General features: G+C 34.6%; 1 protein-coding gene across 14 annotated transcripts in view; it reads right to left on the reverse strand.

Annotated features, from left to right (window-relative positions):
• NEK1 (NIMA related kinase 1) overlaps positions 1-13,763 on the reverse strand; it is a 230,825-nt gene that overhangs the window by 104,276 nt on the left and 112,786 nt on the right. For 10 of the 14 annotated variants that reach the window (XR_013363014.1, XM_077868525.1, XM_077868526.1 and 7 more), the window contains 4 exons: positions 2,675-2,758; positions 2,167-2,250; positions 1,260-1,337; positions 598-693 (listed from right to left, as the gene is read on the reverse strand). Coding sequence is in view for 13 of the 14 variants with exons in the window: in XM_077868525.1 (XP_077724651.1) it covers positions 598-693; positions 1,260-1,337; positions 2,167-2,250; positions 2,675-2,758 (342 nt within the window). In the remaining variant the exon portion in view is untranslated. Of the gene's footprint in view, positions 1-597; positions 694-1,259; positions 1,338-2,162; positions 2,251-2,674; positions 2,759-13,763 lie in introns of all 14 variants that reach the window. The other 4 variants (XM_077868534.1, XM_077868529.1, XM_077868527.1 and 1 more) reach the window with 3 other exon arrangements.

Here is a 13,763-nt window from a genome sequence, read left to right on the forward strand (position 1 = left end):
GACAAAAATTACCCAGGAATGTATCTGGTAAAGAAAAAGGATTTTAACTAAGGAAAACACTGTAAAAAGAAGAGTAAAAAGGAAATGAGTAAAGAACTCTATCAGAATTTAAATATATTTTAAAATTCATAAGTACTAATACAATGAGGCAATGGTTGAACAGACGGAATAATGGAGTATAAGAGAGCTTGATGCATGTATATTATAGACTCATTCTCTAGTTTGTAAAATAATTTAATATGTGTAGGTATTTATATTAATATATAAAGGTAGCTTTATAAATCAGTGGCAGAAGGAAAGCACAGGCATTGAGTGATGCTGGGACTTTGATTAGGTACTTGGCAATAGAAAAACTAAAATAAATAATTAGGTTCTCACTCCCAATCAAACTGGAGAATAACTTCCATATTGATCATTTTTAAATACGAAAGACAGGGTGATAGAGAGGGAGAGGAGGGGCAGGGGATAGGAGAGGGAGAAAGAATGAGGATAAAAAATGGGAAAGAAAAGAATTACATAATTATAATGGTGACATACTAGCCAGTAGGAGACATAGGGATATTATTAACATGACCAGGATCAAGAGCTAAATCTTACATGCTCTTCCCATACTTTCTTTTCTCTCTCATATGCTTCCTTTCGCTTTCGTTCTAATTGTTCTTTTAGTACAGAAGCTCGTGCACTTGCTTGGGCCTGAAAATAAAAACAATCAACAAAATTAGTTACCAGAAAGAAGGGTATACATTTTTTTTTAATGTCTATAAAGAGATTTACTTAGTAGCCCAAAAAGAGGACTTGGGGGCATGGGGGGAAAATTTCTAGAGTAAAAATAGAAGCTCACTCTATATTCATAGCACCAAAACCAAGGCTCAACAGCAGCTGCTCAATAAGTATTTGTTGAATAAAAAGAAATACAGGCACATTTTAATGGAAATACAAATGTAAACATTTTAAAACTATGGTTATTATATACAGACTTAATTTGTCTTCACTGAAATGGACAATTATATTTTTCATTTTTAAGGTTACCATTTTTTTCTTTTTAGGTTACTTGTGTAATAGTTTTACAAACTGTCATGATTTCAACAAATTGCTCTCCATAAATACAAGATACGAAAAGAGGAAGACACTATTTTTCAGAAACCAGTGAGGAAGAAAGGGGAATGAAAAATTAGGCAAGAGAATAATTATGCAAGACACAATTTTCTACCCTAGGTTGTCATTTTCTCAAAGAAAACCTGTATCTTTCTAGTCTATACCTTAAATGTTTCAACTTTTTTACGCCGCACGTCAGCCTCCTCACTTCCTTCTTGTCCCTCAGAATAATCAGCTTCTTTCTACAAAGTAAGGAGACAAACCACTTAGGACAGAGCTGTGAATCAGGGCAGAGCTCTGTGGAAGATAATATGAATAAACTTTACACTTAAAAATATAAAATGGTAAATTGTTCAACACTGCTAATTTTCTCTCACAGTGAGAAGTGAACTATCCACAACTACCAATTCTTATGGACAATAAATGGGAAAAAAAAACCAAAAATAAAAGGATACAAAATGGCTATGTGTACTACTTATAGTTTTCTCTCAGAATTCCTCTGGAAAAATGCTCTTATCAATTTAAAATCCCATGTATAAAATTTATTTTATTTCTAAGTATAGTTTTCTGATTTTTGACTTTGACTCCATCAGATTCTGTTAGTGGCATAGTATTATTTTATTTTTTTAAAAAAAGGTTTTATTTATTTGAGGGAGAGAGAGTGTGTGAGTGTACAAGTGAGGGGAGGGGCAGAAGGAGAGGGAGAAACAAACTCCTTACTGAGCGGGGAGTCTGATGTGGGGCTCTATCCCAGGACCACCAGATCATGACCTGTGCTAAAGGCAGATGCTTTTGAAGCCACTCAGGTGCCCCAGTAGCACAGCAATTTTAATCTTAATCTATTATAATGTCATTCAATTACTTTTTTAAAAATTATTTTCCGGGATGCCTGGGTGGCTCAGCAATTGAGTGTCTGCCCTCAGCTCAGGATGTGATCCAAGGATCTGGAATCGAGTCCCACATTGGGCTCCCCATGGGGAGCCTGCTTCTCCCTCTGCCTATGTCTCTGCCTCTCTCTGTCTCTCATCAATCAATAAATAAATATTTTTAAAAAATTACTTTTCAACCTGCCTTTTCACCACGAAGTTTGGCTTTAATCTGTTGGCGTTCATTGAAATTCTGCAGTCTTATTTGCCTCAGTCTTGCCAGATAAACCTACAAGGAGAGAAAAAAACACACATTTTAATTTAAAGAAAAAAATTATCAGCATTTTTACTGCTTAATTTTTAAATTAAAGAAAAGTGTTAATCTGAATACAAGAAATAAAAGTTTCAAAATCTGGTTAATGGAAAGTGTGATATTAGCTTTCAAGTGTTTAATTTAGAACAACTTATTTCTGAAAAGAAATACATTATAAATTTTTAATTTTATCAAAAGAAAAGAAATTGAACTCAGAATACTGAATATCAGTTATGGGGCAAAATTATGACACAGCATGTCAGTCAAATTATATTAACAGGTCCCTCTAGACCTACAAAATCCTTAAATAATTGTTAAGAATTTAAACCATGCAAGAAAGGAAGGCAATAAACTCAAAAATGGCTATGTGACGGAGGTAGCGAACATGCGGGAAGCATACCTCTTCCTCTTTGTTTCTTGGCTTCCCTCCTCTTGAAGAGCTGGACCTGCCTCCATACATAGCTGCCAGGTTTTGCAGGATTCCCTGTTCATCATTTAATGTACTAAGTTTAAAGAATGACTAAGGCTACATTAGCATCTTACCTAGGAATATCCAGGTGCCACTTTATTTTGTTTGGCAAATACTGATCATTTCTAGCTGATAAACTTAGATAGACCCTAGAATTTTCCTATATCGATATAACCAATACATTGAGAACAGAAGGAAGCAATTAAACCCCATACATAATTATTCAAAACAGAGACCAGCTATGTTTTTATTAGTCATCTAAAACTGCTTTGAGGTTAGCTAAATTCCAAATCAAAAGCTTTGTTCTGTAAAGGGCCAATCATTTCTACACATTCGTTTACATATGCAATACACAGACAACAATATTAAATATTTGAGCTCAAACTCTACATTCAAGCATGTCCTATTACTATACTGCAAGTGATAATTTCAATACAAGTGTATCATTTTTAACCATAGTTGATTATAAACATGGAATTCTGTCATTAGAAATTATTTTTTTGATTTTTTTTTTTTTTTTTTCTGTGAGAGACACAGAGAGAGAGAAAGAGAAACACAGGCAGAGGGAGAAGCAAGCTCCATGCAGGAAGCCTGATGTGGGACTTGATCCCGGGTCTCCAGGATCACATCCTGGGCTGCAGGCAGCGCTAAACCGCTGCGCACCGGGGCTACCCTGTCATTAGAAATTATTAATATGCTTTAAAAAAGTATCATATTGTCAAACTACCCATCTCCTCTTCCTTCAGCACACAACTATGCTGTAAGATTCTTTTCTTTAAAAAATCCTGTGTCTAATTCTCTAGCTAATGCTTTTTAAGATTTTTTAAAAAAATTATTTGAGAGAGGAAGAGAGAACATGAGAAAGAGATCACAAGCAGGTGGGAAGGGCAGAGGGAAAAGCAGATTCCCTGCTGAGCAGGGAGCCCAATGAAGGACTCCACCCCAGGCCTGGGACTCTGACCTGAGCCACCCAGGCACCTTAATGTCTTTTTATCAGTGTGTTGAAAGCATACTTTTTATATTCATGACCTCTTCCTATTTGTTTTTTTTTTTCCTATTTACTTTCTAACCACAATCTGGTTTCTGATCCCACTAAGACTGAAAATGTTTAAGGTTACCACTGACTTCTTAGTTCACAATTCAAATGGACCCTTTTGAATAAACCTTGCAATTAACATTTCCACTGGAAATTATCTTGACTGAATCCATGTAAATATTTTTTCTTTCATAAAAACATATGTTCACTGTAGAAAACTTTTAAATGATTTACAACTGAACCACCTGACACCCCAAAAAGTCGAAGGTTATTCTCTTCCACCTATATGTATAAATACATACAGATTTTATCTTTATAAAACTGGAATTTTACTATAGTTATTCTGGTTTTACTTTAACCAGCATATTAATTAATTTTAATATTCTGAGTTTCTTCTCACATTTAATATCCTTAAAAACGTTTTTTTCTTAAAAACATTATTCTTAATTGACCATATAGTATTCATAATATTCCACCAAATATGTTCTATAATTCACACATTAAAAAAACCTCTCTTCTCTTTCATATTTATAACAGCACTCTCTCCTGGGTTCTTCCAATCAAGCTTCACTATTTTTCACATGCTTTTCTTTTCCTTGGCTCATCACTAATGTCAATATTTTGTAAAGATTCATTCTTTGGTCCTCCTTCTCTTCTCATTCCAGGCTTTAACATATGCTGCCAATTCCCAAATCTCAATCAACCTTGTAGCCCTTTCTTTTTGAACATCTACGTGTATTCAACTGACATCTGGACAACTCCATTTTTTATGTAGCAAAGCTACTTCAATTTATAAACCTGACTTCATCATTCTTTTTACTACATGATCTTATTCCTACGTCAGTTACTGATCACAATCAGCCACCCAAGTCAGCAAGCTGGGAGTTATCTTTGCCTCTTTCTCTATTCTGCCAAATGACTGTCATTTACCAATCCACCTCCCGCTAACTCTCTAACTATCCCTTTAGTTTCTGCCTTAGCTCACATTCTCTTGACTTCTGGATTTCCAAGAGTTTCCTAATTTATCATTATATCTTTCAGTCTATTCTATACTCCAGTCTATTCTCTGTAATACAGAGTAAAATTTTTAACAGCCTCTTTCACATCAAAGACCACATAAATCTTTCAATGTTCCCATTAGCTTCATAATATAATCCACATTCTAGTCTGTTGCATAGCCATACCTATTCTCATCTCTGCCAGTGGCTATCATTTTAGCCATGATAACTACTTGTGGTTTATAAACTATCCAATGATTCACTCATTTTCTTAACTCTACTCATCTTCCAAAATGCAACAAACATTTCACCAATGGAGGATCATACCTCCTCGTCAATGACATGTGACATGCCATACCATTTCTAATACATATCATCTATAGCAGTGCTCATCGGTATATAATGGTGGGCATTCAGTATATTATGATGGTTAAAAACATGAACTATGATAGACTCAAATTCGGTCAGTTCAAACATTTGTCAATGTCATCTAACCACTGCTGACCTACAGCAAAATTACTTAAAATTGCTGTAAGCTTGGGCATAATAATACAACCTACTTCATGCATATGTCAGAGCAAAAAGTATTATTATATAAATGTGCTCTGTCTTTTCTTTGAGCCTGACAAAAGGCTACTGCCCACTCAGTTTCTTCCCTTCTTCAAAAGATCTTGGCATAAGCTTATCAGTTACCTGAGCTTTTGAGATAGGAGTCAGAGAGTGGGAAGGTGAAGGAAAACAAGAAATAGGCAGGGTTGGACAAAGATATGAGTGAACTCTGAGAAGATGAATGGAAATATCTGCAATTGCAGAAGAGTGGGTGGGTGGAAGATCACTACAGATTGTATCTTTCATGATATTTGAGAACTTTAAGTAAAAAAATCTGAGCTACTTTGAAGCAATTTTTTTTAACATTTTACTTTGAAATATTATAGATTCCCAGATAGGTAAAATATGTAGGGAGTTTTCATGGCCCCTTCATCCAGCCTCTCCCAATTTTTATCATCTTGCATAATTACAGTACACTATCAAAGCCGGAAACTGATTCCGGCACTTATACATGCACATACTGTGTATTCATGCAATGTTGTCACACATATAACTTTATGTAACCAAAACCATAATCAAGATACTCAATTGTACCATTACTATATACTTCACAGCCATATTCACTATTCCCATACCTAACACACACCTATCAACTACTAATATGTTCTCCATCAATATATTCACAAAATTTACATATTGGAATCATACAGTACCATTTGAGATGGACTGTTTTTACTTGGTATTATTCCTTGCAGTCCATTCAAGGTATTGGATGCATAAATTAATGGTTTGTTCCATTTTACTGCTAATTAGTATTCCATGTTATGGATATAACATAATTTGTTCATTCATTCACTCACTGAAGGACATTTGGATAGTTCCAACTTTTTGGCTATTAAGAATTAAAGTTGCTAAGAACATTCATGTACAAACTTCTGAATGAAAATATATTTTCTTTACTCTTGGACATATGTCCAAAAGTAGAATTACCTGTTCTTAGTATAGTAAGTCTATTTTTAGTTTTAAAGGGGATTTTCAAACTATTTTGCAGAATAGCTGTATCACTTTACATTCTTACCAGGATTGGATGACCCAGTTTCTCCATATCATATAACCAGCATTTGGTTTTTATCACTTATTAATTTTAGTCACTCTGATAGGTGTGTAGTGATACACTGTGGTTTTAATCTGGAATTCTTCCCACATAGCTAATGATGTTGAAAAATCTTTCCATGAGTTTATCTGCCATCTGCGTATCTTTTCAATGAAATGTTTAGCATGGCTTTTGCCCATTATCTAACTAGATTCTCAGTGTTTTTAATATTGAGTTTTGATGATTCTTTATATGTTCTAGATACAAGTCCTTTGCGGAATAAGGGGTTTACAAATATTTTCTTCCTCTTAACAGGGTCTTTTGTAGAACAAAAGTTTAAATTCTGATGAAGTCAGAATTATAATGTTTTCCTTTTACAAACTGCTTTTGATGCCAAGTCTAAGAACTCTTTGTCTAGTCTGAAGTCTGAAATTTTCCCTTCTAATAGTTTTAGTTTTATGTTTTCCCCTAGAGTGCATGATCTTTTAATTATTTTGTAAGGTGTGAGGTTTAGGTCAAGGTTCCTATTTTTCGCCTGTGGCTTGAAATCTAATTTCTCCAGCACTGAAAAGGCAATCCCTGTTCCATGAATTGCTTCTTTTTCAAGAATCAGTGGGGTATATATGTACAGATCTATTTGTAGTTTTTCCATACTGTTCTATTAATGTATCTGTCTATCCCTCTGCTAGTACTATACTGTTTTGATTACTATAGCTGTAAGTAAGTCTTAATATAATGAAGAGTCATTCTTCCCACCTAATTCTTTAAAACTGTTTTGGCTATTTTAAGACACTTCTCTTTCATATGTATTTTAGGATAAGTTTGTTTATATCTATAAAAAATGTTCCTAAGACTTTATTCAGAATTGCATTACACATAGATCAGTTTAGGATAACTTGCTATTTTTACTACATTGAGTCTTCCAATTCATGAACATGGTATATTCTTCAAGTATTTAGGTCTTCTTTGATTTCATCAACATTTTGTCATTTTAATTGCATAAATGCTTCATGTATTCTTTAAAGATTTTACTTATTTATTTGACAGAGAGAAAGAGTGCACAAGCAGGGGGAATGGCAGGCAGAGGGAGAGGGAGAAGCAGACTCCCCACTGAGCAAAGAGCCCAATGACGTGGTACTTGATCACAGGACCCTGGGATCATGACCTGAGCTGAAGACAGATTCTTAATCAACTGAGGCACTCAGGAGTCCCCATCATGCATGTTTTATTAAATTTTTTCATTTTTGGGAAGCAATTGTAAATGGTATATTTTTATACACTTGTTCATTGTCAATATATAAAAATTCAGTTGATTTTTATGTATTGAATCTTGTATCCTGTTAACTAAAGAACTCATCTTAGTTCTAGGAGAGTTTTTGTAGAGTCCTTGGGATTTTCTAAGCAAATAATCATATCAACTGGAAATAGAAATCATTTTCTTCCTTCCTTCTTTTCAACTCTGTATGCCTTTTATTTCTCTTTCTTGCCTTATTGCAGTAACTAAAACTTCCAGCAAACAATGTTGTATGTAATTCAAGTGGGGAGAGCAAATGTCCTTTTGTTTTTCCCAGTTGTAGAGGAAGACCATTTAGTCTTCTATCTATATGAAGTTAGATTTAAGGTTTTTATGCCTATTATGAAGTTGAGGATGTTCCCCTCTATTTCTAGTTTACTGACAGTTTTTGTCACGCACTTTGTCAAAAGATTTCTCAATTGATATATGATTTTCTTCTTTTAACATACTGATATAGATTACAATGATTTTCTAATATTGAAACAGGATTTACATTTCCAGACTATATCCCACTTGGTCATGTTTGGATTAGATTATTTCTCAATAGTCCCCATTTTCAATTTCATTGATTTCTGCTTTTATTGATTTCCTTCATTCTGTTTGCTTTCAGTCCATTTTGTTTTGTTTCTTTCCAGTATTTTGATGTAGGAACTTAGAGTGCCAATTTGTTGTGTGTCTATTTTCATTGGGTTCTATGAATTTTTAAGTTTCCTTTTAGATTTCCTATTTGACCTCATATTAGTTTTAATGTTTTAAATTTCAATTATACATTTTGTCATCTTACTATTATAGATTTCTAGTTTGGTTCTATGATGTTCAAAGATTACACTGTAGAACTCTAATTTTTTAAATTCCTTAAGGTTTATGATCCAACATATAGTCTATCTTAGTGAATGCCTCATTGCATGTAGATTCATTTCCATTGGGAAAAAAAAGTATATTGTGCTATTGTTTGGTAGAATGCTCTACAAGTGTAAATTAAAACTTGATAGCTTGTGATGATGCTTAGCCATTCTATATCATAGCTAATTTCTGTCTAGCAGTTCTATCAATCACTGAGAAGTGGGGTGTTGAAGTCCCCAACTATACTTGTGGTTTTTATTTATGCTTTCAGCTGTTAGTTTCTGCTTTATATATTTTGAAACTTCATTATTCGGTTTATACCCATTTAGGATTGCAATAACTTCTTATTGGACTGATCCTTTTGTTATCATATAATGTCTCTGCCTCTAGCAATTTTATTTGCTCTGTTAGGAACAGATTTTTAAAAATTCACTTTGTTTGAGAAATGTCTTTATTTCCTCTTTATTCTTGTAGGACAATTTTATCAAATAAAGGACTCAGAATGGACAGTTCTTTTCCTTTAGCACTTGAAAAACACTATAATTTCCTTCTGTACTTCATGGTTTCATATGAGGGATCTGATATCATTCAAATTGGTGCTGCTTTATAGGTAATATGTCATTTCTCTCTCAATATTTAAAATTTGACTTTTACTTTCAGAAATTTAATAATATTGTTTGTTGAAGATATTTTTTATCTGAGTAGGGGGTTTGCTCAGCTTCTTACATTTGTAGGTTTAGGTCCCTTGCCAAATGTAGAACATTTTCAGCAATAATTTCTTCAAATAGTTTTCTCAGTCCCTCACTCTTTCTTGGTCCTTTGGGCTCCAATGATAGAAATGTTAAATTTCTTCTTGTTGTTCCACAGATTAAGACTGAAAAATCTTTTTTCAGTCTTTTTTCTCTCTGTTGCTCAGACGGAGTAAATTAAGCTGATTTTCTTCAAATTCAATAATTCTTTCTTCTGTCGTCTCCACTCTACCTATCCAGTGAATTTTAAATTTTGGTTATTATAGGGGCACCTGGATGGCTCAGTGGTTGAGCATCTGCCTGTGGCTCAGGTCATGATCCTGGGGTCCTGGGATTGAGTCCTGCATCAGGCTCCTTGTAGGGAGCCTGCTTTTCCCTCTGCCTATGTCCCTGTCTTTGTCTCTCATGAATAATAAAAGTCTTTAAAAAGTTTTTTAGTTATATTTTCCAATTATATAATTTCCATTTGGTTAATTTTTATAACTTCTATTTCTTGATATTTTTCTTTTATTCACTCAAAAGAGTTTTAATTGCTTGCTGAAGTATTTGTTTGAAGCAACTCTAAAATCTTCAGACAATTCCAGTATGTAATTCACCTTGATAACAGTGGCAGCTCAGCGGCCTTACTCAATCAGGTTGTGGTTTTCCTGGTTCTTGGTATGACAAGAGATATTTTATTATATACTGAATATTTTAGTTATTATATTAGAAAACTCTTAATACCTTCAATTTTATTTTTTAAAAGATTTTATTCATTCATTCATTCATTCATTCATTCATTCAAGACACAGAGAAAGAGACAAAGGGGAAAAGCAAGCTCCCTATGGGGAGACTCATGTGAGACTTGATCCCAAGACCCCAGGATCACGCCCTGAGCCAGAAGCAGATACTCAACCACTGAGCCCCCCAGGCACCCTTACTTTCAATTTTAGCAGGCAGTAGCTCCATTTAGGATTAGCAGTTAGGTTCTGGCCTACTTTTGTGGGCTTCAGTTCTGATAACAGTTTGCTTTCTGAACCCTTGTAATACTCTATTCTAATCTGCTTCACTGTTCTGCTGATGGTTCTCTTGCTCAGCCCCTCCGGGTCTATCTTATGAGGATGAATGTGCCTCCTGAGCCACTTGCTGTTACTAGAAGATCTCCAGAGAGAGGGAGGCATATGACACTTGGCCTGGGTCTTCTTATTTTGCTTGGTGGAGGGATACAAGGGCCTTGTGACTGGCACTACTGCTATGGATAGATGGCATCACCTGCCCTAGTTGTTAAATGGAACTGAGATTGTTCAAGGCTTTGCTGTCACTGATGGGTCAAACTGCCCTCCAAGTTATCTGCCCATGTTTTAGTTGTGGAATGAGGTGGGGAGCCTGAGGCTTCTGCTCTAGCAGATCCTGAGATTCCACTTTCCTAGTAATTTGACAAGTGAGAGCAGGTGTTTGGTTTTTGTTTTTGCTTTTTGTCTATGGTGTATCTACGCTGTAGGCATGGTCAACACCCAGCCCACGTATATGAGAGATAAAAAGAAACTCCACATTGTTATTCCTTAAGTCCTAAGGTCTCTTGTTAGTTCATCTTCCTTCCAGCTTATAGAATCCTACTATAGTTGTATGTTAACTAGCTTCCAAAGTATTTAATCATATTCAAAAGGGAGGAGCACAGAAGAGGGTTTATGCCATCTTGTTCTGGAACTGTGCTTAAGTCACTTTTTAGTAGCTATGGTTTTTGTAATGCAGTATTACTCTATGAGAGAGAGCACCAGTATCATTAAGGTTCGACAGAGTTACATGGGACTACTGTAAAGTCTATAAGAGATTGTTGATGGGTTAAACTGTATTCTTTCAACACCCATATGTTGAAGTCCTAATCCCTAATACCCACGAATTTGAACTTATTTGGAAATAGAATCTTTATCAAGTTAAAACGATATTATTAGAGTGGATTCTAATAGAGTACAACTGATATCCTTATAAAAAAGGGAAATTTGGAGCAGACTCACATACAGGGAGAACACCATGTGAAATGAAGGCAGACATCAGAGTGATGATTCTAATGTTAAGGATTGCTGGTGATTGCAAGCCAACCACCAGGAGATAGGGAAGAGGCATGGATGATTCTACCTCACAGCCCTCAGAAGGAACCCACCCGTGCTGATCTGGGACTTTCACTCTCTAGAAGTGTGAGATAATAAATTTTTTATTGTTTAAACTACTGGTTTGTGGTATTTTGTTACAGCATCCCTAGAAGACTAATACAGAAATAACATATATAAAATACCTAACATAATGCCTGGCATAGTAAGTTTTCAGTAAACAGCTGCTGTTATTATTTGTTGGTTTAACTATTTACTTCATTGCTCATCTTACATTCTCTTGCTGGCACAAAACCTAAAATACCATAGTCAATAAACGTTTGTGTAATATTAAGTAAATGAATGAAAGAATGAATGAAATGTTTAACATTTAAATGCACAATTTAAGGCATTTTTCCATTAGTATAAGTAAATATATAATGGTATAAGATGAGTTAATAAAAAGTAACATTTCTCAAGGGAAATAATTCACAAGTTACTCAACAGAAAAAAATTGATAACCAAGAAAAATTCTTGCACATGTGTACCCAGAAACATGTACAAGACTGTTCAAAGCAGAACTCAAACCAAACCAAAAAAATACCTAATGTCAGGAGAATTAATAATTGTGGTATATGCATACAATAGAATATTATACAACTATACTCAACTACATGAATTAATTTTAGAAAAATGTGGAATGAAAAAAAACGACTCCCAGTCTATATAGAGTGTAACTTTTAAAATTAAAACAGAATACTACATTGTGTAGGTACATATATATAAGGGGAAAAAAGTATTTTAAAAAACCCACAGTAATGATAAATCCAAAATTTGGGGTAAGGATCACCTCTGGGAGAAGGCAGAAAAAAAGGTTAGGACAGGGGTTTGCAAACTATGGTTCACAGGCTAAATCCAGCTCACCACCTATTTTTGTATGGCCCATAAGCTAAGAATGGTTTTTCACATTTTAAGAAAATATTTTATTTATTCATTTGACAGAGAGAGACAGAGCAAGCACAAGCAGGGGGAGCAGCAGGCAAAGAGAGAGGGAGAAGCAAGCTCCCCGCTGAGCAGGGAGCCCGATGTGGGGCCTGATCCAAGGACCCTAAGATCATGACCTGAGCCAAACACACTTAACTGGCTGAGCCACCTAGGTGCCCCAACTTTTCAAATTTTTAAATGGTAGAGAAAAAAAATGAAGAGAATATTTCATGACCACAAGAAATTCAAATTTCAGTGTTCATAAATAAAGTTTTATTGGAACTTAGCAATATTCATTCATTTACAAAGTGTCTATGGCTACGTTTGTGCTATAATGCAGTCTGTAGTTATGACAGAGAACTTATAGCTAATAAAGATTAAAATATTTATTATCTGGCCCTTTATAGAAAAACATTTACAATATACAGTTTGAACTTATTAGTGCTCTACCTCCTGAGTATATTATTTTGCTTCATAATTCACACATATATTCTTCTCTTTGTATCAAACCTTAAATTTGAGAAAGATTATTTTTTTTTTAAAAGAAATGAGAAAATTTGGGATGCCTGGGTGGCTCAGCGTCTGCCTTCAGCCCGGGGCATGATCCTGGAGTCCCGGGATCGAGTCCCGCATTGGGCTTCCTGCATGGAGCCTGCTTCTCCCTCTGCCTGTGTCTCTACTCCTCTCTCTCTCTCTCTCTCATGAATAAATAAATTAAAAAAAAAAAAAAGAAATGAGGACATTTAAAAAATATACTTAGTACTGAAAAACTAACTTGCTATTATGATACTTTTTAACAAGAATCAGCAAACTATAATACTGAGGTCACATCTAACTTGCTCCCAGTTTTTGTAAATACAGTTTTTCTAGAACACAGCCACACCCATTTGTTTTGTAGGACACAATATGGACTGCAAAGCCTGAAATATTTACTACTTGCCCTTTTACAGAAGTGTGCCTACCCCTGCTCTACAGAATTATCATGCTACAAGTTTTACCTAAATTAAATACTAATATGAGATTTAAAAAGGAACAAAGAGCATAGTAAAATAGCTAAAAGCACAGTCTCCAAAGTGAAACACACTGGGCTTACATCCTGACTCTGCATACAGACTACTAAAGACTCTGAGCTGGTTTCAAAATCTGTAACTTTGGAATAATAATTCCCATCCCAAAGAATTATTGTAAGGATGAGACTCTCAGTTACCTTACTTTTTACTCACATGGTTTAGAGGAAAGTAAACCATCTGGCTGAAGTCTTCCTTGTTAGTTTCCCTAACCCTTGAAAATTTCAATGACCCAAACAAGAAATATTTTGAATTCATATACACGAATGTAAAATTATTTTGAAATCCAGTTTCCTTAAATTTCAATTCAACCTTAAAATTATTTATGTTCCAAGTGCTTA

Source organism: Canis aureus, chromosome 24 (genome assembly GCF_053574225.1).
Source record: "Canis aureus isolate CA01 chromosome 24, VMU_Caureus_v.1.0, whole genome shotgun sequence".
In the NCBI taxonomy this organism is placed as follows: Eukaryota; Metazoa; Chordata; class Mammalia; order Carnivora; family Canidae; genus Canis; species Canis aureus.